The 27,373-nt window shown below is 47.8% G+C and overlaps 1 protein-coding gene across 1 annotated transcript in view; it reads left to right on the plus strand.

Moving 5' to 3' along the window:
- Positions 1 to 27,373, plus strand: part of LOC135812797 (uncharacterized) — a 76,019-nt gene that overhangs the window by 32,977 nt on the left and 15,669 nt on the right. The window contains exons 4-5 of the mRNA XM_065326017.1: positions 12,981 to 13,400; positions 24,190 to 24,369. Of these exons, the coding sequence (XP_065182089.1) occupies positions 12,981 to 13,400; positions 24,190 to 24,369 (600 nt within the window). The remainder of the gene's footprint in view (positions 1 to 12,980; positions 13,401 to 24,189; positions 24,370 to 27,373) is intronic.

Consider the following 27,373-nt stretch of genomic DNA (forward strand, 5'->3'; position numbering starts at 1 on the left):
AAGTGTTTCACATCTATATGGTCCATGAACTGCACACAGTATTTGTCATATCTCATATCTGGTCATAGCTGTTCAGAGGCGTTCATAACTGTTCTGAAAACATTGCCTTCAGGAAACCTAATGCCGAGTCTCCTGACCAACTGAGCAAAGTTCTCTGCGACGAAAGTCGCACTAACGGCGAATGCACTCAAGGCGAATACCCTGTATACTGCTTGATCCACTTATCCCAGAAGCATACATCGTCCCAGTGAATTCGCCGTAGCTGCTCTGCCCTTCACGCTGGCGGGCTAGATCTGCAAACTCTGTGAATTCTCCCGCCTTCTGTGTTCACAGTCCCATACTCCCCTTGGAGTAGTCTGCACGGCGCTGCTGCTGCTGCTGTTGCTGTTTTTTGATTTTTTTAATTCTTTATTCTCACGATGGCACCATCGCCAATAAGAGATAAGTTGATGAGAAGGTGAGATTCCGGGTTAAACAGTTGGAAAGTGATTTACATCACTTTGAACTTTACAAGTATGGGAGAGGGTGAACGCTGCAGGAGCAGATTGAGTTAATCAGCAGCGAGCAGATTTCTTGTTTGAAAGCAGGTCGGGAGGAGACGTCACGAATGCTAGCAGGGAGGGCATTGTAGTATTCTAGGGACTTGTACAGTGGGGAGTCTTTACAGCGATCGGTTCTGGAGGGTGGGAGGTGCCAAGTGCGTGCGTGTCGAAGGCTGTACTGGGCCGTAACTTGAGCGGGGGTGTTGAGCAAGCGTATGTGTTGTGGGGCATATTGGTATTTTATGGAGTGAGCAAGAAGGGTGAGCTTCACTTTGCGGCGAGAGAACATTGTCGGCCATTTGAGCCGATGGAGCAGTGTTGAATGATCCAGAGGAGTGTAGAGGGGGAGACGGAGGCAGATTCTGGCCGCCTTGCGCTGGATTCGCTCAAGACGGTCAAGGGCTGCGATTGAGAGCGGGGTGACAGCAATGCATGCATATTCAATTATAGGCAGGATATACGTTTTGTAAATGAGAGAGAGTGGTTTAGTGTGTAGAGTTGATTTGAGCCTAAAGAGAATATTAAAAGATTTTACGGCTTTCTTCAGCACAAAGTCAAGGTGGGCTGACCATCTTAGGTCGTGCTGAAAGATGATGCCGAGGTGATGTTGTTGTGTTACTGTTTCTAGTAGGGTTTGGCCAAGTTTTATTTCGGGTAGTCGTGGTGGGGGTCGGTTAGCATGGTAGAACGGGAGGATGACGGTTTTCATTTTATTGACTAGCAGGTGCCAGCGCTCTAGCCATTCTGCTGCGTCATCGACGCTTCTTTGTAGCGCAGCCTCACACTCAATGTAGCTGCCTGCATTGGCAATTAGTGCGGTGTCGTCCGCGAACTGGCTACACGAGGTTGTAGCATTTTCACAGGCAGTGGGCAGGTCAATGGTGTACGCCAGGAACAGAAGTGGTCCCAGGACCGAGCCCTGGGGCACTCCCGCTGGTATTGGTATGAATGCGGATGTTGTGCCTTCAACCTGCACCCACTGTCTGCGTCCTGTCAAGTAGGCTTCGAGCCAATTGTGAGCCTTGCCGTCGACACCATAGTGGCTCAGCTTTTTCAGCAAGCCTTGATGCCATACACGATCAAAGGCTTTACTGAGATCGAAGAAACACGTTACAACATGCTTCCCCGCATCCCTAGCTGTGGATATCTGGTGGACGATCCGTGCGAGTTGCAGTTCGGTCCCGTCTTGTTTCCTGAAGCCGGATTGGTTGGAGGGTAAGTGCGGTGCTATGTGATTGTACAGACGAGAGTGGACTATTTTTTCTTGTGTTTTTGATATTATACTGAGCAGGGAGATGGGTCGGTAGTTGGTAGGATGGGAGGGGTTGCCCGACTTGGGGATGGGTGTAATAGTTGCATCTTTCCAATCCTGAGGTATTTCTCCGGTTCTGAAGGACAGATTGTAGAGACTAGTGAGAGATGGGGAGATTTCCTTTGCAGTTTCTTTCAGGAGCCGAGCTGGGATGTTGTCAAAGCCTGGGCTCTTGCCAGTGTCTAGACTGCTTAGAAGCTTCTCGACCTCTTCCACTGTTGCTGTGATTGTATTTAGAGTATGACTGATGTCAGGGGTAGTGTTGATGTCTGGTGTAGTACAGGTGGTCTTGTCGATGGACTGTTGGCTTTGGGAGATAAAGAACCTGTTGAGAGCTGTTGCCTTCTCCATAGCCGTGGCTGCAGTGGAGTTGGCTGTCGATAGTGTGGGAATTGTTTGCTTAGGCGGTTTTTTCAGGTGCTTCAGTAGACGGTGGAGGTTTGTACCCGTTGACGTTGTTTGCTGGACAAAGTCGGACTTAGCCTGTCGCAAAAGAGCGGTTACTCGGTTACGCTGGGCTGTGTACAGTTTCCAATCTGAGTCTAGTTGGGTCGCCTTGTAGGTGCGGAACTGTTTATGCTTTGTTTTGATCTGGCTGAGGAGATCCTTCGTCATCCAGGGACGAGTGGGCGTAGAATTTTTGCGGGATTTGCTTCTGGTCACTTGGCAGTGGTGCACGGCTAGTTTCAGTATCTGGTCTCTCCAGAAGTTCCAGAATGAAGTCACTGGCTGAGGGTCAGTGGGATGTGGATCGTACTGCAGATTGCAGGTAGCAAGAGCTTCACGCAGGGACGCAATGCGTTCCTCGCTCCACAACCAGTATGTGCTGGATGTGCTTTGCTGTGTAGTACTGCTCTCATTTTTATTATTATTGTATTATTGTTTCTGTGGGTGGTGTGCTGCTGGGGTCGTATGTTGCCTTGCAACATGATCAGAGGCACCCATAGGGGGCAGGCTTGTGATGGTGATGTTATGGCGGCTGAGGCTAGAGATGGCCAGGTCCAGGCACGATGAAGGTGTGTGTTGGCGTAGGTGGGTGGCAAAGGAGACGTGTTGTGTGAGGCCACGAGTCTCGCACAGCCAATGCAGGTCCTCACCTAAGGCATCGGTGGTGTCGCTGGGGTGCCACAAGCAGTTCTTGGCGTTGAAGTCGCCAAGGAGAAGTATCTCATCCTGGGGTCTTTCAACTAGCTTTATGGCTCTCTCCAGTTCCATCACGAACTCTGCGGGGTCGGACCGCGGGGGACGGTAGATGTTCCCTACCACAAGGGAGGCTTGGCCGATTGTTATTCTAATCCAAATACATTCCGCTTGAGTCATGGGAATGGTAATTGTCTCGTGTTGGCAGCTGTGTGGTATGTATGTGGCGACTCCTCTACCAAAGGTGTCCCGGTCCGCTCTTATGAGTTTGTAGCCGTTGATGGCGTACATCCCGTCGCTGTCCGATGGATCCGCCCAGGTTTCCTGGATGGCGATTATTGACGGTTGTTGCAACTTTGCCACGTGGCTAAGCTCGTCCATCTTGTTGAACAGACACCTGACGTTCGAGCTGATGAAATTCGCGACTTCCATTATTTTTTTATTTTTTTTTATTTGTTTCGTTTTTTGGTATTTCCGCAATTGAAAGTATTGTTCTCACTGATATTGTGTGGAGGACAGCGCTAGGATTGAGTATCTTGTGACACCAGTGGGCTGAAGCGTGAGCCCTGTGCTGGGGCAAGGGGTTGGCTTTGGCCAGGGTCGATGTTGTTCCTCTCTTTTTGTTTTTTGGAATTTTTGAAATCAGGTGAGGATTCCGCATTGGGACTGGGTCTCCTGCGTCGTTCGGAGGTAATCCAGGGGTTTGCTGGCTGGTTAGACATGTCTGTGTTAGTCACCAGTGAGGAGAGGAGGTCTTCAGCACGCGCTGAATCTGGGTGACTACACTTTGTTGTCGGAGTAGTTGTGTCGGTGTGCGGTGAGTTGGATGTTGTCGTACTTGTATTTGTGCTGCCCGGCGGCGTTCCGGGGTGCACGGTCGTGCTGGTTGCCGACATGGGCGATGCGATGTCGTGTTCGTACGACTCGTACTGGTTGTTGACTGGGTCGTTTGGGTGCGAGCTCGAGAGCACGTCTGCTTTCGGCGTGGTGTTGGCACCATCGGAGGCCGTTTGGGATACGCCGCTGGCGTGGGTCAAACTCGGGGACGCTTTTGGTGCCGAATCGGTACGGTGAGACTCCGCTTCAGCTCCGCTGTTCATGTTCCGCTCTGTGCTGCCAGTGCTGCTGCCTTCTCTGCCGGCATGCGTGGAGGTGTGTGCACTGCGACGGTTTTGGCAGGTACGCGCGATGTGACCTAGCTATAGCTGGCCACATAGCCTGCACGTGCCTACCTGGCCGTCATAGATGATGCGGAGCTCGTGAGAACCTTCTGTCGTACGCAGGTACGACGGAATCGAACTGCCTGGTTTGAGTTCAAACGTGGCGAATCGCACACCAGTTGCTGTTTGGGTGCCGTTTGAAAGTTTGATTTTGCCGTGCCGTATCTCACCGATAAGCTTTCCGTACGGTGAGAGCGCAGCTTTTAGGACACCGTCTGAGATCCAGATCGGAGCATCGTGGATGTGTAACTGTGTTGTTGGTGTGGAAACGAAGCGTGGTGAAACCCGTTCGCCCTTGCAATCGAAGCCATTGAGCACCTACAATTTGGCTTTTTCATATGACTCAACGGTAAGTCTACATTGACCCCTGCTTGTTGTCTGCATCGAAATGATGCCGGTGTTACCTTGCTCTTCTAGGAGCTTTATGTAGGTCCCACGCTTACCTGGGCTTGCGAGGGGAATACAACAGTGTTCTTCTTCAGTGTCGAAGACGAGAACAGTCGCCAGGGCTCCGTATCAGCTCCGTTTCCGGCCATGACGCCTGGCGGTTGTAGTGAATCAGCACTCTAAGTGATCTAGTTTGCTACCTGTGCATCCACAGCCATACGGGCTGGGAGCGGACTTTTATGCTAAAAAAAACTACGGAGCTCCAAAAACTGCTTCCGCTCTCCAGCTAGTTGATTTTTTGTTGTTGTTGTTGTTGTTGTTGTTTGTTTGAATTTGAATTTCTTATTCTCACGATGGCACCATCGCCAATAAGAGATAAGTTGATGAGAAGGTGAGATTGCAGGTTAAACAGTTGGAAAGTGATTTACATCACTTTGAACTTTACAAGTATGGGAGAGGGTGAGCGCTGCAGGAGCAGATTGAGTTAATCAGCAGTGAGCAGATTTCTTGTTTGAAATTGTTGTTGTTGTTGTTGTTGCTGCTGCTGCTGCTGCTGCTGCTGCTGCTGCTGCTGCTGCTGCTGCTGCTACAGCAGCTACTGCTGTGGCTGTAGTTACAGCCCCTCTCGTTGTCAGGAAATGTTTGCTTGTGCTACTTCTCATCCAGTTGATTTCTTATTATGACTTTGTACGTTATAATTTTGTTGAGCTCCGGTTTTCCCCTTCATTCTAACTCAAGTGCAGTTTAGCGTGTATTGGCTTGTGATTTCCTTTCTTCTGTTTGCTTGGCATTTTATCGCTCCACAGGTACCCTCGGTCTCAGGTGCTCTCACATTTGTGCAATTGTTGATTTTGGTCCTGAATTGTCCTCCCTGTTGCTTTGCTACCGTCCTCCTCCTTCCTTCACTTTTTTTCTTAATTGGCCTCATTATGGCACAGATTTGCTTCCATGTAATTGGGCTTGTAAGCTTGTAGCCCGTGTGTACGTGCGAATTCAAATAAAAATATACATACATACATACACACACATGCATGCACACACCTACGCACGCACACACATACCATATATACGCCCGTCTATGAATACGTATATAAACTGCCTCAAGGGCTTTCAACTGTTTGACATAACGCACACGACACAGTACAGAGAAATAAGAGTCATCATACACACCCAGCCAGTCAGGACGGTATATCAAGTGTAGATACACAGCAGACTTCTTACGATCAACACATTTATCCGCCTCATCTCGCTCCTTCCGACCCGACTCCTCCTCGTCCATCTCATCGTCCTCTTCCTCGTTCCGCTCGTCTTCCTCACGATCATCATCACTTCCATCATCTGCCTCATCCTCTGTCTCTTCACCAACCGTTTCGTCATCATATTCCTCTTCCATCCTCTGATCATCCCTCTCATCCTCCGTTTCTGTACAGACCACTTGTCTCCCATTTGCTAGCTGCTCGTCCCGTGACCGAAGTTGTTCCACCAGATCCGCTTCACTCACTAACTCATGATACTGCTCGGCCCACCTCCTAGATCCTGTTGGTACTGTCCACAACGCGCGGTCCTTAGCCGTTTCTGGCATAAATCTCTGTGGACCATACTACCTTATCCGAGATCAGCTGACGACCATTGATGGCATCCCGCTATTCGGTAACCGCTGTGTAATACCAGAAGCTCTCCGACATGCTGTACTTCAGTTGGCCCATGAAGGTCATCCAGGTCGGGCCATATTCAAGTAAGCTCTGCGATGACGAGTATGATGGACTGGCATGTCACTGGCAGACAAGTTCGCCGCACAGTGTTCGGAGTGTTGGCGCCATCATACAAACCCCGCAGAACAGCTGTTGCCACCAGAAATTGAAGGAGTGTGGCAGAAACTGGCGGTTGATCTGGTGTGTATCGAGGGTCAACAAGTATTATCCATCGTTGACTACGGTTCACGCTATCCGGAACTACTTCCCTTGTCAGCTACCACAACCACAGCTGTCATTGACCGGCTCATGGAAGTGTTCGCGAGGTTTGGCCTGCCTAGCGTGTTGGTGTCCGACAATGGCCCCCAGTTTGCCTCGGCCAAAATGGCCCAGTTCCTGCAGTGCTTGGGTATCCATCACAATCGATCAAGCCCACGCTACCCCAGATCTAATGGCATAGCAGAGCGTCTTCATTGAGTCGTTAAAGTGAGAATTCAATCTCTATGTCACGTCCCAGAATAAGATAACTGCTGCCTGATAGTCCTGTGACAGCAGGATCTACGTAGTGAGCAGCTCTGTGCTGAGCTGTCATGCCCTTTTAGTACAACATGGTTTGGCCAATGTCTTGTCCCACGTGCTTAGCATGTAGGTTGAGCGACACGCGCTTTCCCACGTAGGTGACATGCCTTCTTGGTATGACACATCATGTGATCCAAGGCCGGAACCTGGTTAGGTAGGTTCTCGCGTTGTACGTTTCCTGGAAGTGCTTCACTTCCTGGAAATGTGACTCCAGGCTTTGTGCAAAACAACGTCACTACGACGTTCTACAGGTTTCCACGATGCCTCGGCGCTTCGTGCAAAGAGCCAAGATTAATATGACATTGTATAACAAGAGCTAAGTGCAAGACAGGAGACGTGTGCAAGAACCAAAACCGTCACCGCGCAAGAGGTCAAAGTATCACACAAGCAAGGCCAAGAATGCAGCAGAACTTACCATAAGAAGCCGCTGAACTATGGCACTTTGGGTGAGCGGGCTCCCCAACGTGACCTTCATATACTCACATTGTACTCTGACGTAGGTGAGCGGGCTCCCCACGTCCCAATTTGGTCTTTCTTCTCTCGATGTTTTTCTTTCTCTTTCTTCTCGAATGATCACCGTACGTATATTCTGCATTTCTGCTGACTGGCTGCGCACATTCCGGTTTTACTTGTTCTGCTATTTCCTGGAATTACCTCGCAATGATCACGCCATATATCTCTGAAGCACCCTATAAAAGAAGCTCTCATTCTCTCTTTTACTTCAGTTTTTAGTCTAGTCTAGTCTACTCTAGTCTAGTCTAGCAGTCGAGACTCGGTCTCAGCTCTCTGTCTTCGTTTACTTTGAGCTCGGATTTGTTACTACTCACAACCTAAAACTAACGGTCTTTGTCTGTTGATCGTGTGGGGTTGAACTTGGACCAAGCCAGCTATATTGGTTGGCCCCTTGGTTGTGTTGGGCTTGTCGTGAGGCCACACGTCTATATTCAGTCTCCGCTCGTAGTGATTTTAGGTCCGGTCACTGTGAGCCTGGGATGCGACATCTACGGCCGTCCCTGTCTTTGCAACGCTGTTTGCAACAAGTTCTCTTCGATATTCGCAACTCGGTGCACGGAATGCGGGGCATATCACCAAATGAGGCTTTCTTCGGTCGCATGGTTCGCACTCGTCTACATCACCATTCCACTTCACGCATTGTGAATGCTTATCAGATTTGTGCCAAAGCTGACATGGCTGTCGCGCATGATAGTTGCCACAGTGTCCGCCAGTTGCCTATGCTGCGTCCCGAAACAAAGGGTAATCTTGCAGGATGGCTATTCGGAACGAACTATCCCTTGGCGAGTGGTCAAGCAATATGGCAGACAAGTCGGCGTTACTGATGGCAGGCAGATAATGCAGATGTGCCACCTGCTAAGCCTATTGCTCAGTGTGAAGCAGGAATGAAATCTGAGATTAATGAGGCTGATGCTCAGATTCATCCTGAGTCTAGTGACCAATCATGCCTTCCGAGACTCAATGTCCAGTCTGGCTCGCTCTGCTGATGTAACATCTCCATTTTGACTGACCATGTTGCATAACCATGCCAATTGCGTTTTAGTTGCTGGTTTAGTTTAGTTTGTTTTGTTTTTGTTTGGTGCTGAAGGTTTGATTTACCTTAAAAGCGAGTTGACCCTGTCAGAATGTATCGCCTTTTTTTGCGTTGAATTGACTGTTGCCCGGTTCCTTTGCGATTTTATTGTTCATTTCTTACCTGCATTTTTCTTCTTTCCTTTTCTTTTTTCTCTTCTTTTTTCCTCAAACAGGTTTGCACTTTCAAAGATAATATTTTTTAAGGAAGGGGGTAATATGGTAGTCATACATCACGGCTGTAGTACTGATGTGCACAGTCATGGTAACAGTGCATTGCGTAATGCCCAAAAACAAGCTAAACGGCACATCGAACTCAGAATAGCATTTTAGCTATATTGTTGAATATCAGTACCACTGAAGTCATCGCTGTGCTAACTTTTGCAAATCATGACACATCTTATTGGCAGTGGTGGACAACTGCAGGTAACTTGTAAAGCTTTGGTTATTTCGAAACATGCTGAGCGAAAACTATTTACTTCCTACGTATACAAAAACTTCGTGACTTTTTTGAACTTTTTTTTAGCAAGAACCTGCTCAACGAACGGCGCCAAAGGCTGTCATCGACAACCCACGTTCATGTCAAGGTTAGTTTGGTTGATCCCGAACAGATTCTTCACGGACGCCATGTGTGTGAGGACGTTGCCGACAAAAACTCAAGACTCAAATGAAAAAAAACTAACACTTACTTGCTCGAAACTGACACAGTGACGAAGTGAAGCTCGTGGCTGGAACACGGAGTCACCGGCACTCGCTGCCCTGAAGCTGGCCAGGCTCGTACTTGCGGTGCCGGCTCCATAGATCTACGCAGTCTGAGAACATAAAATGTTTTGCTCGCACGGCAAGATGAACCATTTCAGTCGTCGTGCAACCAGCGCAGACTCCGGATCAGAATGCCGACGGCTGGCTCTCTTTGCCTCTCTCCAGTGAGACGTCTCCTTTGTCGCCAAGGGGAATTGCAGGGACCCCATAGAAGCTATAGGGTTTATCGGGTGTTAGCGGCCGTCGTGAGTTCCCTTCGGGAACGGACACGATAATTTACTTTTTTTCCTTCTTCATAGAAACCACTGTAGAAATGCTTGGGAGGATTGCGAAGCCTGTTTATGTGCTTGTACGACTCGTTTCATGGCATAATGGAGGTCGCAGGTTGGAAAGACTGAATATAGTCGACACCGATTCGTACACAACTCTAGAGATGAAGATGACGTAGCCAAAGTCCAGGGTCGGATCATCACTGCAGGTGACAAGAATCTGAACGAAATTCGAGCGGAAGCAGCGACCGTTGGGAATGCGGAGTCAGCGTTGTCAGGTGACAATGACATGAGCGACGAAGACTCTGAATAAACTCAATCTCATTCGTCGGAGTTTCTTTTTTTGTTTGTGTATAGCTTGAAAACAGGTTAGACAGTGCCACAAGTGTTATTCCGAGTCAAACGGATCAATTCCAGAGCTGTGTGCAGCTTTCAAAAATCAAGTCACGAAGTTTTTGCATATGGAGGAAGTATAAGTCATCTTGTCACCCAAAATTGTCATTGAGTAGTCCGTGGCTTTTTACTGGTATGTTTTTCATCCACATTTGGCTTGGAGATACAGGAATGGAGCAGAATTCAAGGAAGTGTCTGCCGTAAGGCTTTTATCGTTCTTTCAATTTCACTGCCTTGCAAGCAGAATCTAGCATTTGTTCACCTCCTCCTTGTGTCTCAGAGAACTGGCGAAGCCGCCTTAGCTCCTTGTCTGACTGGAGAGCATGGTGCAGCTGCAGATTTCTTCCCTACATGTTGACAACATCAAGAATACTTTGCAAACCAGGTCCACACTTGGCTGTGTACACTGAGGGTTTGAATGTTATGAAGCAGACTTTAGTCTCCGTCTCTCTGCCCCATGTGATGGTACGCTCGGCGAGCCCGCCTTCTTCGTGAAATAAAAAGAGGCTGAATGACTAAACAATCGACGAGGAGACAATAGTCGTAAATGCTTGACGATTCCTGGTGTAATTCGTTGCGCACGTTCCTTGAAGCAATTGCAGGTGTTTGAAGCTGTATATATTCGTACTCGTGACCCTGTGGTATGTAAACAGAAAGAAAACGTTGTATCACTCACACTCTTCAAGTAATACACACACACCATTACATTCATTCACACAGTGTCACATTCATCTGCCACTACCTTTCTCACATACACTATATTCACAGATTGCAAAGGTGCAAACTTCGTATTTTGTACTTGCTGGCTGCTGTACTTCTACCCGAAACCATATTAGCTACATGTATTATAAGTGTGTGTTCTAGTTGTTACATTTTTATGTGACGACGTTCCACTGATTAAAGTCACAAGAAAACGTTATGGAACTTAACTTTCTTCATTTTTGCTGTTGTTATGAGTGCACTATTCATCTTATTTACTGATTGATTACGAAGGAGTGGTTGCGACTTCGGCGATGATTTGCAAGAAAGGGTTTGATCCCCACACCGGAGCTCGCGCTATTCCGCCGACTTTACTTGACACTTGACTGACTCACGACTGCCATCCAGAGCACACGAGAAGTCCATCGAACTTTCGACTCGGCAAACCTGCAAGAAAGCACCACTCCCTGCTCAATACAGTGGTGCTTTCTTGCAGGTGTGCCGAGTCGAAGGTTCTATGGGCTTCGTGCGATCTGGATGGCAGTCGTGAGTCAGTCAAGTGTCAAGTAAAGTCAGCGGAATAGCGCGAGCTCCGGTGTGGGGAGCAAACCCTTTCTTACTGATTGATTAAACCAAAAAATCATAGTTAACGTACACTGGGCGTACTGTGTGTGGACGGCTGTGATGTTGCTGTGGCCGTTGATAGCTGAACGGAGCAAAACAGAAAAGTTAGCTTTTCAGAGATAGCTTCAGATAATTGAAGTCCGGATTTTGGCTAATCATATCCATGAGCTCAATAAGAGCTTAGCCAGCCTGGTTTGCTAAACAAGATCAAGGCACGATGCTGGGTTCCCGAGATACGAAGCCTGCAAGATACTTCATGGCACTTTGCATTTCTACGCCTGAATCAAATGCTCCACACCTGGGGTTTCCCCTTTACAAGCTATCTAGGATCTCGGTAACAGGCTCATATGTCTTGGAAGCTCTCACTGAATTTTCACGGAAAGGAATTGGGCATCCTGGGATAATGGAGATGGACATGGCGAGCGGCTTTCGTGGGACAACGCAAGTCCAGCGCTGAAGCGATGTCTCTAGCTTATTGCGCTGGTGCTGTGCTTTATTGGCTATCGGATTTGTGCCCAGCGGGTTGCTCGCCGCTAGAGCTTTCCAGAAAGCCCAAGTTTGTGGAAGCGGGCAAAAGAAAACAGAAAATATTCTCCAAAGTCGGTGAAACAATTGTTGGTATTTTTGAAATCTTTTATTCTCACGATGGCCTGTGGCCAATAAGAGAAAAATAATTACAGGCACGGGGATCAGATACAGAAAGACCAAAGTTTAGCTGATTGCTGAAGCAGTAGCGATGGCAATAGGGAGTTTATCACATAGGCTGGGGGCAATGGAGCTATAGCCAGCCTGGTTTGCTAAACAAGATCAAGGCACGATGCTGGGTTCCCGAGATACGAAGCCTGCAAGATACTTCATGGCACTTTGCATTTCTACGCCTGAATCAAATGCTCCACACCTGGGGTTTCCCCTTTACAAGCTATCTAGGATCTCGGTAACAGGCTCATATGTCTTGGAAGCTCTCACTGAATTTTCACGGAAAGGAATTGGGCATCCTGGGATAATGGAGATGGACATGGCGAGCGGCTTTCGTGGGACAACGCAAGTCCAGCGCTGAAGCGATGTCTCTAGCTTATTGCGCTGGTGCTGTGCTTTATTGGCTATCGGATTTGTGCCCAGCGGGTTGCTCGCCGCTAGAGCTTTCCAGAAAGCCCAAGTTTGTGGAAGCGGGCAAAAGAAAACAGAAAATATTCTCCAAAGTCGGTGAAACAATTGTTGGTATTTTTGAAATCTTTTATTCTCACGATGGCCTGTGGCCAATAAGAGAAAAATAATTACAGGCACGGGGATCAGATACAGAAAGACCAAAGTTTAGCTGATTGCTGAAGCAGTAGCGATGGCAATAGGGAGTTTATCACATAGGCTGGGGGCAATGGAGCTATAGATGTGCTGAGGAATGTGAGCAAGTACATACTTGGTATTATTGGAGACGCAATCTGTAATGGTGTCCTATTGTAGAGGCTATACATTTACCTATCCTTCCCCACAATCAACTCTAGTTTGCTGCAAACGTCTTCCGATGCTCCTGGCATTCAGATAACACCACTTGCACAAAATTACTTTTGTGATAAGGTCGGTTTTGTCATCTGACGGCTTATTTGGTAAATCATTTTGTCAACCCGCTATGCACACTAAGTAATTTATTATGTGTAGTAATGCACTCAGCACTGGATGGTACAGCACAATCTCCATACTTTCGATCACCAAGCCGCTGGCTATCATGAGCAGGTAAAATATTTTTTTGTGTTTCTGTTTCTGTCGTGTTCTTTTGCTGGTAGAACGCATAGCTTGGAAGCATACCCAACAAAAACATTATGTGTTCGATAGCATTGGCCAACTGTGGACTGTGACCTTAGAAGCACTTGGAACAGTGAAAATGATTGGATCGTGTTCTAGCGATGTTACTCTTAACACCTCATCAACACGTTTTGCAAACCTGCCTTACAATGCTACAGCAAGGCTTGGAAAAATCTACTTCACGTTTCGGGGAAATGACAGTGCCATTCTCAGCCGGTTTTCCTCTGACAATCCTATAGGCGTGGTGTTTAACTTGTCTTGCACCGTAATGTACAGCTCTGCCGTCAATTGCCACCCATACATTCCTGGTTCACTTTATAATGTCCGGAAATGGCCTGCCGTGTATTTATGCCGGCAGAAAGCGCGCCCGGTTACAAAGAGCTTTCAAGTACTTGTGCAAGGTAAGGATATACTGATCATGTCAAACAACACTGTTAATTTTTGAATGAAGTTGACAAAACCCGTGTGGCACAATAATTTTGAACGAAGTTGACAAAACCGTGCGGCACAATGATTTTTGAACGAAGTTGACAAAACCCGTGCGGCACAATGATTTCTGAACGAAGTTGACAAAACCCGTGTGGCACAATGATTTTTGAAGTTGACCCGCAAAGCCCGTGCTTCGCGCACGCATACTGGTCAGTGTAGAGGCTTTTGCGAACGCAGATATGTAGTTCCTCGTCTTCTTCGAAATGTCTTCCAACTGCGTGGTTGCTGTTTGTTGTTTGTATATTTAGAGTTGAAGAACAAACAGGCAAATTTGCCTAATTACATGATATCGACTAAAAAGGAGAATAAAGTATAAAAAGGCCAATGAAGATAATGATACTGAGTAGAGTGGGTAATGATACTGAGTAGAGTGGGTAATGATACTGAGTAGAGTGGGTAATGATACTGAGTAGAGTGGGTAATGATACTGAGTAGAGTGGGTAATGATACTGAGTAGAGTGGGTAATGATACTGAGTAGAGTGGGTAATGATACTGAGTAGAGTGGGTAATGATACTGAGTAGAGTGGGTAATGATACTGAGTAGAGTGGGTAATGATACTGAGTAGAGTGGGTAATGATACTGAGTAGAGTGGGTAATGATACTGAGTAGAGTGGGTAATGATACTGAGTAGAGTGGGTAATGATACTGAGTAGAGTGGGTAATGATACTCAGTAGAGTGGGTAATGATACTGAGTAGAGTGGGTAATGATACTGAGTAGAGTGGGTAATGATACTGAGTAGAGTGGGTAATGATACTGAGTAGAGTGGGTAATGATACTGAGTAGAGTGGGTAATGATACTCAGTAGAGTGGGTAATGATACTGAGTAGAGTGGGTAATGATACTGAGTAGAGTGGGTAATGATACTGAGTAGAGTGGGTAATGATACTGAGTAGAGTGGGTAATGATACTCAGTAGAGTGGGTAATGATACTCAGTAGAGTGGGTAATGATACTGAGTAGAGTGGGTAATGATACTGAGTAGAGTGGGTAATGATACTCAGTAGAGTGGGTAATGATACTGAGTAGAGTGGGTAATGATACTGAGTAGAGTGGGTAATGATACTCAGTAGAGTGGGTAATGATACTGAGTAGAGTGGGTAATGATACTGAGTAGAGTGGGTAATGACACTCAGTAGAGTGGGTAATGATACTGAGTAGAGTGGGTAATGATACTCAGTAGAGTGGGTAATGATACTGAGTAGAGTGGGTAATGATACTGAGTAGAGTGGGTAATGATACTCAGTAGAGTGGGTAATGATACTGAGTAGAGTGGGTAATGATACTGAGTAGAGTGGGTAATGATACTCAGTAGAGTGGGTAATGATACTGAGTAGAGTGGGTAATGATACTGAGTAGAGTGGGTAATGATACTGAGTAGAGTGGGTAATGATACTGAGTAGAGTGGGTAATGATACTCAGTAGAGTGGGTAATGATACTGAGTAGAGTGGGTAATGATACTGAGTAGAGTGGGTAATGATACTGAGTAGAGTGGGTAATGAAGGTAATGATACTGAGTAGAGTGGGTAATGAAGGTAATGATACTGAGTAGAGTGGTAATAAAGTAATACAAGTCAGTTAGGCCAGTAAAGGAAGTGATATTACAGCGGGCAGTGGCCTTACTGAAAAGCAGCATGTGCTGGGATGGATCGCACGAATCGGTGGTACTGTGGGATTTTCCTGATGTCCGGCTGGAGCCTGTTCCACAGTGATACACATTGGAATGAGGCAGAATGTGTGTCAGCGGATGTCTTAGTGACTGGAAATTTATGTGCTCGACTTCCCTGACTACGTGTAGCACGGAACATATCGGTAAGCAATGTGCTCCATTTACCCTGAAGGCAGCGACAGGTGTGGCCAAGGAGCTTGTGGCAGTACATAACTTCTAGCGAGTGGAAGCGCAATTGGCAATACAGCGGCGAAGATGGGGATGCAAATGGAGCGTTGTAAACACAGAGGACTGCGCGCTTGAGTAGACGCTCTAGGCGCTCGAGCTGATGTGAGGGGAGGCCAGCAGAGAAACAGTTGCTAGCATACAGGAAGTCAGGAAGGATCAGGGACTTCAGGTACGTGATGCGGCACGGGAGGGGCATGCAGCGCCTGTTTCTGAACAGGACAGCTATTTTACAGGCAGCTCACTTGGCGATCTGGTTGACCATGGTGGTCCACTTGAGACCTTGGTCCATGTGGACACCAAGATACTTTGCAGATTCTACTTGTGCCAGTTGAACTCCAGAGAACATAACGCTGACACGAGGATTCACAGAACGAGGGGCAGGGATGAACAAAATCTGGGTTTTACTCTCGTTTAGTACCAGGTTCCTGCTGGCAAGCCATCTAGCCAGGTGTGTTACTGCAGAAGACATACCGGGTTCCAGCTGATGTTTGTCCCTGCTACTAATATAGAGCATGATGTCATCTGCGAACTGAACTGTCCGCACACCATACGGTTGCACTTCAGCTACCACACCACGGACATAGAGGACAAACAGCAGAGGACCAAGTACGGAACCCTGGGGCACACCCCTGCTGGGCTGGAATACCTTGCTGTGCTGGTTCCCAATGACAACTCTTTGCTGCCGGTCACTTAGGTAGTCTGCCAACCAATTCAGCGCACTTCCATCAACACCAATACTGAAGAGGTCGCGGATGAGGGTGCCATGTTGAACCTTGTCGAATGCCTTCGATATGTCAACAAAGGCAGTGCAAGTTGAGAGGCCAGAGTCTTTGGCATTGGCAAAGGCCTCCGATGCCATCACAACAGCATCCTCTGTTGAGTGCTCTTTCCGGAATTCGAGCTGGCAATCTGGGTAGAGGCTGTGGGTGGTCAAGAATTCAGTGAGTTGCGAATGTACGATGCGCTCAAGGATCTTTAAGATAATAGGCAACAGAGAAACAGGTCTGAAATTGTGTGGCCTTAGTAGGGTTGCCGCTCTTGTACACAGGGGGGATATTTGCAAGTTTCATGGATAGTGGAAATCTCCCTTCGGAAAGTGACTTGTTGAAGATGAGAGTTACTGATGGAGCTAAGAGGTCAGAGCATGCTACTAGTACAAGAGCAGGTACGCCATCACTGCCCATTGACTTTGTCGTATCTACACTGCTGAGCAACTTGCGTACACATGCGATGTATACTGGCTTGAAACAGCAGAGATCAGTACTTGCATTCAGACCAGAAAAAGAGGGGATGGACAGCACCTTTGGGCGAGTCGCATCGGTGACGATGTCCGCAAACACTTGTCCGATTTCATCCGGGGGGCATTGAGGAGCAGTGTGGGTCCGTGTTCTGCCTGATACCTGGTTAATCACTCTCCATGTTTGTCTTGGCTGGCCTTCCGTATTGGCAAACTCATCCTGATAGTAGCAGGCCTTGAGTCGTCGGTTTTGGCAGCTGGCTCACATCACGTCTGGCCTGGCGGAAAGCTTCATGGTCCACAGGTTGCAGGTGCGTAGCCATTTGCGGTGGGCCCGGTTTCGACTAGATATTGTGGCCAACAGGTTTGCATCCATCCAAGGACCATGTTTGCATGTTTTGGTGTGGAGGGGCCTCAAAGGAGCATGTTTGTCTAGGATATCGAGGAACTTCTGCAGCCATCGAGTCCACATCTCATCACACGATCCATCCAAGGAGCACAAGTTTGCAGCCACGAGGAAATTGCGAAACATTTCCATGTTGATGCCTCGGAGGTGTCGAGTCTGCGGTTGAGCACTCTGGGGTGCACAGTAGTTGGCAGTGGTTGCCAGGGTAGAGATGACAGCCAAATGGTCACTAAATGATACTGGGGAGACAATGGTTGGGGCTCTGCACAGCAACGTACTAAAATACTAAGTCCGGGGTGGTTTGTGATCCCGTAATTCCGATTTTTGTGGCCTGACTCACACTTTGTGACAGTCCGAGGGTATTCGCGATGTCAGATAGATATGAGAGTTGACCACTCTGGCGGCTATAGTCAACATTGAAGTCACCACAGATTATCACATCCTTTGGCTCCCTCGTCGCACGAGAGAACGTCGCTTCCAGGGCCTGCCAGTAAGACACTCGCATATGAGGTGGCCGATACACACAGGCAATGAGACAAGGCTTCGGCTGGGCCTTCACCTCTACCCAACAGCATTCAATACCCTGTGTGGCAAGATCTGGCGGGGGGTGGCATTTCAGTCCGACATCAGTGTATATACACACCACCACCCAAGTTACAATGGTCTAGGCGATGTAGGGTGTAACCTGGTATAGACATTTCTGCTGTGGTAATGGTACCATCGACCCAAGTTTCTGAGACAGCTATTACATTGGGCACACAAGTAGAGGCCAGTTGCATTGGATCCTGCAGCTTCTGGCGGAGGCTGCAGATGTTCAGGGACAGTACTTTCAACGTGGAATGTGAACTAGTCATCATCTAATAGATTGGTGGTGGTCTTTTCGCATCTCCAGCGTCAGGAGGGGAGAGGTGCGAGCTATTCCTTTTCTGGCTGTTGGGCAGTGGTGTTGATGCACCTTCTGTCGCTGGTGGTGCGGCAGGCAAGTTGTCTGTCTCCATCCGCGTCTCCTGAAGGAGCTTGTCCACGATGGCCTCAGTCTCCTGAAGGAGTTGGTCGCCCGTGGTCTCTTCAAAGAGTTGGTCGCCGGTGCTGCTGCCATTTTCAGAGGCCACAGAAGCACTACCGGTACTTGGGGTGGATGTTCTATGGTCAATGCTGTCTCCAATATCTTCGCCAGATGTGGCTCGCCCACTGCTATTTCTGTCAGCATCAAACTTCCACAGCCTGGAGTACATGCGGCCCGGCCAAAAGTTCTTGGCAAGCAAATATCCAGCATCTTGTGCATTGATCATGACCGGCCCTGACACCGTGAGGCGAGAATTGTTGAGTGGCCGTTTCTCCAGTATTGTCACGCTGTGCAGCGGGAAGTTAGGGAGTGCAGCAGCAGAAATTCTCCTGCTTAAGTAAGATGCTAGTTGCTCCTCAGTTGTGCCTGCCTTGAGGTTGCCAACAAAGATGACTTTCTTTTTTGGGTTTTCGGGGCTTGTCATGCGATACCAGAGTCCCGGCGTCATCTTCGTCATCCATGGGTGGGACAACGTGGGACTGTCCTTTGCTTTGGACATCCTTTGCATCCTGGCCACTTGTGGTGCTGGTGTTGTTCTCTTCGTCGAGGCAGAATGCAGCTGCCTGTGATGCTCCTGTGTGTTCCTGCATGTTCTCTTTTCGCGTCTCGACATTGTAGCGTCCAGACTCAGCTCGACTGGAGAAGATTCAGGAGACTATGCTTTGATCCATATGGAAAATCGATGAAATTTGTAATTATCGCCGGGCGCTAAAAGCGCTGGGGAGCATGGGGCTAAAACTTCGTAGCTGTCATCCCTACCATGAGAGGCATTGACTGGTATATGTTCCATTCTGTTCCCCTCCACGACGGGTCGTCTGCGAAGCTTTTCTCTTCGCCGATTCTTGAACAGATTGTACGTCTTTGCACTGTATCTCTCGTCTACCTCAACGGATCAAAACACGGTTTTCGCCAGGACGAACACAAAACCCCAGACTTCGCGGCGGCAACATCTTCGAGTAGGGAATAGCTAGCGGCTAACCAGGAATCACAAACAAACACGTGTAATACTCAGTGTGATTTGCGACAGCTGTCATTGTGCCGTTGCACCATGCATGTACCATGCACGGGAATGGAACACAGATGAGTCGTTTTATTACGACAGCCTGCACTGGCTACTATATAAGACCTCTACAACAGGGTTTTACACCTGAAAGCAGATGCATGATTTAACAAGCAGGTTGTCAGTCTAGATTTTTGCGCTGATGGAGAAAAAATGCGCAGAATTTTGTAATGAGATGAAAAGCAGAAATAATGAGAAATAATAAGAAAAGATGAAATGAACGCCTGCTCACAACCCCGCCTAGCCTTGCGAACTGGGTATGATGGATTAAGAATCCAGGCTCGACGCTCAAACAAGCGCTCTCCACTCAAGGTGTTCACAACAACTGATAGGAACTGGTGTGGGGAAATTATAGAAAAGAAATAATAAGATAAAGAGAATAAATTTCATTTCGATTAGAAAACCTAAGCGCTTTCAGAGCCCTCCGAAGAGAGTCCGGGATGAAACCATGCACACCTACCTCAACCGAAAAAGAAACGACCTGCCAACCGTTTGCTCAGCATTGACCGGTCAGATCCGCATACCGCCTGTCCTTCTTCGAGTTACTGACACTGAATCTGTCCTCAGCACAAACTGTCAACTCCATCCAGAATACAATCCTACGACTCGTAGAGTAGAGAACTATATCTGGTCTTAGAGTGGTAAGTGCAACACAGCTAGGGAAAGCAATCTTTGCACTAGATGAGTCAACAAGAAGTTTCCAGTCTGAGGCCACTGACAGGAGATCAGTCACAACCAACTTGCGTCTGGGCTGAACGCGAACTGGCTTCTCTCCCGCCTTCCAAAACGAGATGAAGTAAAGCACATTTGAATTTTCGGTTTGTACGGTGTTTGCAGCAGTGCGGATTCGAATCTCCTCACGCATGTTCCTGACGATGACCCCGAGTACGTTGTCTTGCCTCCAGGTGTACCGTCCCTGGTCCAGCGCTACACGACAAGCGCCAAGCACGTGGCGTGTAGTACAGGCCCAGGGACGGCACAAACTACATTACGGATCCACTACGGTGTTTCCCCAACGGCGTAGGTTCGTCGGAGAAGGTAGCACGTCCACCGTTGATGCGAGAAGAAATTTCAAATCCTTACCAGTACCCCGTTCAAAAGGGATTTCCACGAGAGGTTCTGCCACATCACCGATGTCCACTCCAACCACTTGCCTTGCGCCTGAAGAGTCTTCAGCCTCAAAATTTGCTCCTGTGCGTTGATCTCCTCAAATATTTGAAGGAGATCCTTCCTCGGGGGTTTGGAATGATGCTTCGGAGCACGAGCACCCAACCCTGCACGATGACTTGACAATGATGGTGGACGAAGAGTCCCTGAACCTACTGATGCCTCTGCACACTCCAGCTCTATTGTCGCCGCATACCGCTTTGTCAGCTTCGCATCCTTACTCCAACGCAGAGTGTACAGCGCCCTCATGCGCACGTCCCCACTCGATCGAAGAATGTGCCATTTGATGGACTGGCACTTTTTTCCACACCGTAGAAAGGTAGTGGAGGGGTAAGCCAAAGCGTTTGCGACTGCCAAAAAAAATGGCAGAGTATGCGCTTTGAGGTAGGCCTGACCATTTCTTCAGAAATTGTAAACACATAAAGTGCAGTTCACGTACAAAACCTTGTGTGAGTTCAAGAACCTGGAAAGACCAAGAAAGTTTGGGTACTACAAGATGGTGGTAAAGCCATAGCTTGCGGTGGTCTTGAAGCCAAGAGCCATCTACTTTTTCATAGCCAGCAATCGCATGTCATCACGTACATTCAAAATCAACATAATTTTGCGAATCGACCTTTTTTTCAGGATCACTTTTCAACGAGGACGAAGCAAAGTCGGCCGAACGAAGCCTAGAGGAAGAAAATCACCCTCTCCACTTCACCATCACGATACTGACATAGATACGAGATGAAACAACTAAAAAATCCACAAGAAAACTGTACGGCCATCATCGCGCTGACTTTGGTCTGACTTTGGTCTGAGAATTTCTATCACGATCAAAAATGTACGAGGAGCACTCAAAAATACGCCACAGACGTACCTTTATCGCTCTCTACTCCTTTTTCAAGGCACAAAAGTCGACTCTCCACTTTCAAACCAGGAACTAGACATACCAGTGGTCCTTTTCAGCTGCTCCACGAGCGCAGGAAATGTTCACCAAGGGGCGCAGAGCAGCATCCATTCCAGAAAAAGAGCTAAAATACGAGTGAGACTGCATGCCTGAGTACATGAGTGCATGTATGAGTACATGCAGAATAATAGTCAATTTCAGCGTTTCTGCTCCAAACAGCAACTAGCTTCGACTAGAAACAAAGATTACACCAAAGGATCAAACAACAACCATTTTCTGCCGTTTTTTTGCAGATGACTTCCTTGTGCTTGGCCCAGCACGCCAAAAATCACACCTCGGAGGAGTACAAAAATTACAACTCTCAGATGTCCTCGATTGTTGGCCATGTGCATGAGAGATACAATGAGTTGACGGATGTCTTCCCGCTGGCTCTGATTGGAGCAATCTCTAAAGCTCTAATTGGTGCTTTTCACCAATGTCATGCAGTCGTATTTATTCAGCTTTTATTTCTTGTGTACTTGCATACTGGTACTGTATTAGTTTAGTCCCACAACCTGCGATAAAATGATCAGCTGTAGCACCTACTCCACTTTTATGTTTATGTATCTATGTCATTCGGATCTTCCCAAGTTGTACATTGTACTGTTGAGATACCGAATTCAAATAAAAAAATAAAATCAATACCAATCTGCATGCAGCCTTCGCCCCACGAACTTGAACTCTTCGGTGTCAATGAAAGCGATCTTCCTCCCTGACACCGTCAGGCAGGGATCGTAAGGTTCGTACCGGCCACTTACAAGCTTTGCTGCACTGCGTTTGCATTTATGTGGCGCCGCCTGCATACATTGGGTCCACGAGAGAAAGTCCTCCGTGACCGCAATGAGTTTTTGACAACAACCTGCACTATATTTGCTATAGAGGCCTAAAAAGAATTAAGTAAATTATCGTGTCCGTTCCCGAAGGGAACTCACGACGGCGGCTAACACCCAATAAACCCTAGGGTTTAGAGGCCTAAGTCATCAGCAAAAGCTGTTTAAGACACTTGCAAAGGGGCAGATTTAAAATCATAGCAGAGGCAACTTAATTCAGGTGCTGCAAGTGAGTCCAGCGGAAGCTGGAAACAAATATCGAAAAGGACCGGGGACAAGGGGCACCCCTGGAAAACACCAATGTTGTAATTAACACTTTCAGTGCCAAGGAAGAGATAACTCGTCCTGAAACAACCACCCTGAATGGCCAAGGACGAGATAACTTGTCACGCACATGGAGCATATAGAAACAAGCATAGACCAGTGTACAAACAGCTATAACTTCGGCCTCCCTACTTCAAATTCAACCAATGACAGCTCATTGGAAAGCTATTGAACGCGGCGTTCCAACGATATATCATTCGATAAAAAAATAAAATAAAAAAAAAATTTCACGGTTCGCGTGAGACTCGGCCAAAGGCCCAGTTTTCCGCATCCGCAGGAACGCCACCACCCTCTTGGATCAAGGCGCAGATGCAGCTCCTAAACGGTGGGAGGTGAGTAGATCAGACCCACCACAAAGTGGTCAAAGACCGAAATCCCATTCACTGCATCCATGTTTCCCTCGTGCCAGGCCACGAGTTCCCAATTAACTGTGGGTCGCAGCACGGCTGGAAAAAATCCTTCCGCTTCCAAGCAGGACTTGAACCTGGTACCCTCTGTTTCTCAATCATGGTCTTAGACCATCCCACTATGCCTGCCTGCCTGCATTCGATAAAGATCAAAGTAAAATACTCAAGCGCCGAAGCTCGAAGTTCGGAAAACGGGTGCAGTAGAAATTTCAAGCGTGTGACTGTGACACACTGCATGTTACAGTTGACAAGGTGTTTGATTACGGGGGATTTCCCCGGGGAACAGCCCATGCGTGACATACACCAAACTCAGCACTAGAACACGTTCAACAGCCTGATTCTGCTGGTGTTTGAATCGTCGCTGCACATTGAGTATGAGCTGCAAATCGAAAGAAATTGTCGCTGAGTGTAGAATAGCAAACAATGGCGTATTGGAGCTGCTTTCGAAGTGTTTGTAGCCCGTCCTCCTGCGCCTACAGAGCACTGAGCACCATAGGTCGACAGGGGAGATCTTTCTAGAGAGCCTAAGATGATGAGAATCCGTTACTGGTAAGTGAAATGGCGATATTTTTAGTGCCCAGCGGGAATAGTGTGTGTAGTGCCAGCGTGTGTGCCGGCCAACCGTGTAGTAAGTGCTCTGGCACTGAAAGGGTTAAAGGTGGGAGTGTGTGGTTGAACGACGAAAGCGCAAAGACTGTCGTAGTAGGAAAAAATAATTTCCTTAATTGCAAAGGAAGGCTGTTGTGGGTTAGAGCATACTGTGTCAGATTGTGGAGAGAGAGAGAGAGAGAGAGAGAGAGAGAGAGAGAGAGAGAGAGAGAGAGAGAGAGAGAGAGAGAGAGAGAGAGAGAGAGAGAGAGAGAGAGAGAGAGAGAGAGAGAGAGAGAGAGAGAGAGAGAGAGAGAGAGAGAGAGAGAGAGAGAGAGAGAGAGAGAGAGAGAGAGAGAGAGAGAGAGAGAGAGAGAGAGAGAGAGAGAGAGAGAGAGAGAGAAAGAAAGAGAGAGAGAGAGAGAGAGAGAGAGAGAGAGAGGTAGAGAGAGTGAAAGGGAGAGAAAGAGATAGAGTGAGATAGAGTGAGAGAAAGAGAGATAGAGTGAGAGGGAGATAGAGAGAGAGAGAGAAATAAGGAGAGACAGACAGACAGACAGACAGACAGACAAACAGACAGGCAGGCAGGCAGGCAGGCAGGCAGGCAGGCAGGCAGACAGACAGACAGACAGACCGACAGACAGACATACAGACAGACAGACAGACAGACAGACAGACAGACAGACGGACACAGAGCGGGGGAGACGTTGAAGTGACCAGTAAAGTGCTCTCTGGATACTGTGAGCCATTCAAAAGACTGTATGCCTTGCCTTCCTGTCTTTTGTACCAGCACCTGGATGTCAGCCACTCCACACCCTGGTGATGAACTTAGAGCCCTCATTTTCATCAAGCAATAAGAGAGGCGCCATTGTTCAACCTAAGTGTATATCTGGACTGAGTATAGTTAACGGATTTCACAATGTTGAGTGTCTTCCTAATGGATTGTGGAGTGGACTACCGGAGTGTGAAGGTAAGGTTGGATGGATAGTTAGTTTATATTACAGTGCTAATCAAGAACTAACAGGTTTTGCTGGCTTTCTGTACAAACACGTTAGGTCGACAATATCTTACAGATTAACAGAGACAGGAGAGAAAGAATTCCTGTGAGTGTGTTGCATACAGGCAAAAGGTGCAGAAAAAGGTAAAATCTAAAGATAGAGAGGAAGGAGGATTCGGCTGCCAAATGCTCTAGTCAATCATGCTCCACCAAGACGTGACTGGGTCGTTCTGCAAAGCAATAATTGGTTTCAGTCTCTTGTGAGCGCATACTTTTGCATGTACTACCCAGAGTGTGAATGCCTGGCCGGCGGGTAAAACATCCTACCAGGACATCCCACAGCTTGAATGCGACCTGCGCTTCTATCAAGCTTTTTTGCCAGATGGTGGAAGTATCATGTCAAGCGAAGGCTCCTGTCAGGGATACCCCTTGCCTATGGCTATGTATGCGCTTGCCGTTTGCCCAATGATCCGTGATTTGCAGAGTCAACATCCTGACATGCAACAATTTTTTTTGTTTGTTTGTTTGTTTATTTAGAGTCGAAGAACAAACAGGCAAATTTGCCTAATTACATGATATCGACTAAAAAGAAGAATAAATTATAAAAGGCCAATGAAGGTAATGACACTGAGTAGAGTGGGTAGTAAAGTATTACGTCATTGTAAAAGCCAGTTAGGCCAGTAAAGGAAATAATAATAAAGCGGGCAGTGGCATTACTGAAAAGCAGCATGTGCTGGGAGGGATCGCATGAATCGGTGGTACTGTGGGATTTTCCTGATGTCGGGCTGGAGCCTGTTCCACAGTGATACACATTGGAATGAGGCAGAATGTGTGCCAGCGGATGTCTTAGTGACTGGAAATTTAAGTGCTCGATTTCCCTGACTACGTGTAGCACGGCCGGCATTAAGAGGACTGAACATATCGGTAAGCAATGTGCTGCATTTACCCTGAAGGCAGCGCCAAGTGTAGCCAAGAAGCTTGTGGCAGTACATAACTTCTAGCGAGTGCAATCGCAATTGGCAATACAGCGGCGCAGATGGGGATGCAAATGGAGCGTTGTAAACACAGCGGACTGCGCGCTTGAGTAGCCGCTCTAGGCGCTCGAGCTGATGTGAGGTGAGGCCAGCAGAGAAACAGTTGCTAGCATACAGGAAGTCAGGAAGGATCAGGGACTTCAGGTACGTGATGCGGCACGGGAGGGGCATGCAGCGCCTGTTTCTAAACAGGACAGCTATTTTACAGGCAGCTCGCTTGGCGATCTGGTTGACCATTGTGGTCCTCTTGAGATCTTGGTCCATGTGGACACCAAGATACTTTGCGGATTCTACTTGTGTCAGTTGAACTCCAGAGCACATAACGCTGACACGAGGATTCACAGAACGATGGGCAGGGATGAACAAAATCTGGGTTTTACTCTCGTTTAGTACCAGGTTTCTGCTGGCAAGCCATCTGGCCAGGTGTGTAACTGCAGAAGACATACTGCGTTCCAGCTGATGTCTGTCCCTGCTACTAATATAGAGCATGATGTCATCTGCGAACTGAACTGTCCGCACACCATACGGTTGCACTTCAGATGCCACACCACGGACATAGAGGACAAACAGCAGAGGACCAAGTACGGAACCCTGGGGCACACCACTGCTGGGCTGGAATACCTTGCTGTGCTGGTTCCCAATGACAACTCTTTGCTGCCGGTCACTTAAGTAGTCTGCCAGCCAATTCAGCGCACTTCCACCAACACCAATACTGAAGAGGTCGCGGATGAGGGTGCCATGTTGAACCTTGTCGAATGCCTTCGACATGTCAACAAAGGCGGCGCAAGTTGAGAGTCCGGAGTCTTTGGCATTGGCAAAGGCCTCTGATGCCATCACAACAGCATCCTCTGTTGAGTGCTGTTTCCGGAATCCGAACTGGCAATCTGGGTAGAGGCTGTGGGTAGTCAAGAATTCAGTGAGTTGCGAATGTACGATGCGCTCAAGGATCTTTGAGATAATAGGCAACAGAGAAACAGGCCTGAAATTGGTGGCCTTAGTAGGGTCGCCGCTCTTGTACACAGGGGTGATATTTGCAAGTTTCATGGATAGTGGAAATCTCCCTTCGGAAAGTGACTTGTTGAAGATGAGAGTTACTGATGGAGCTAAGAGGTCAGAGCATGCTGCTAGTACAAGAGCAGGTACGCCGTCACTGCCCGTTGACTTTGTCGTATCTACACTGCTGAGCAACTTGCGTACACATGCGATGGATACTGGCTTGAAACAGCAGAGGTCAGTACTTGCATGCGGACCAGAGGGGATGGACAGCACCTTTGGGCGAGTCACATCTGTGACGATGTCCGCAAACACTTGTCCGATGTCATCCGGGGGGCATTGAGGAGCAGTGTGGGTCCGTGTTCTGCCTGATACCTGGTTAATCACTCTCCATGTTTGTCTTGGCTGACCTTCCGCATTGGCAAACTGATCCTGATAGTAGCAGGCCTGCTGGTATGCCGATGACAGCGAGGCGGAGGAAAACTTGAGGGCGCACTGGCGTACTGGAAGAGTCTTAGTGCCCTCGGAACCTACTATGGCTATTTCCCCAACTCCAAGAAAACTATTCTACTAGTGAAACCGGAGATTGAAGAGCGTGCACAGGAGTTGTTCGCGTCCACCGGTGTCTCAGTGAAGACTGAGGGTGTTCGCTACTTGAGTGGTGCAGTTGGCCAGCAGCATTTTATTAACCGGAGCATAAGGAAACATGTAGAAAAGTGGACCAACGAGATGGCATCCCTTTCCCACATAGCCACAACGCAACGGCATGCCACCTACTTCTCATTTATTCGCGGAGTAAAGAGTAAGTGGCATTATCATATGCGCAGCCATCCGGGCACTTTCCCCCAGACTTATCAAGATCTGGATAGTATTTTTGGATCGCGATTTCTTGCCTGCACTAACTGGTCGTCCCCAGTTTAGTGACAGTGAGCGTTCTCTTCTTGCCATGC

This window comes from Sycon ciliatum, chromosome 3 (genome assembly GCF_964019385.1).
Source record: "Sycon ciliatum chromosome 3, ocSycCili1.1, whole genome shotgun sequence".
In the NCBI taxonomy this organism is placed as follows: domain Eukaryota; kingdom Metazoa; phylum Porifera; class Calcarea; order Leucosolenida; family Sycettidae; genus Sycon; species Sycon ciliatum.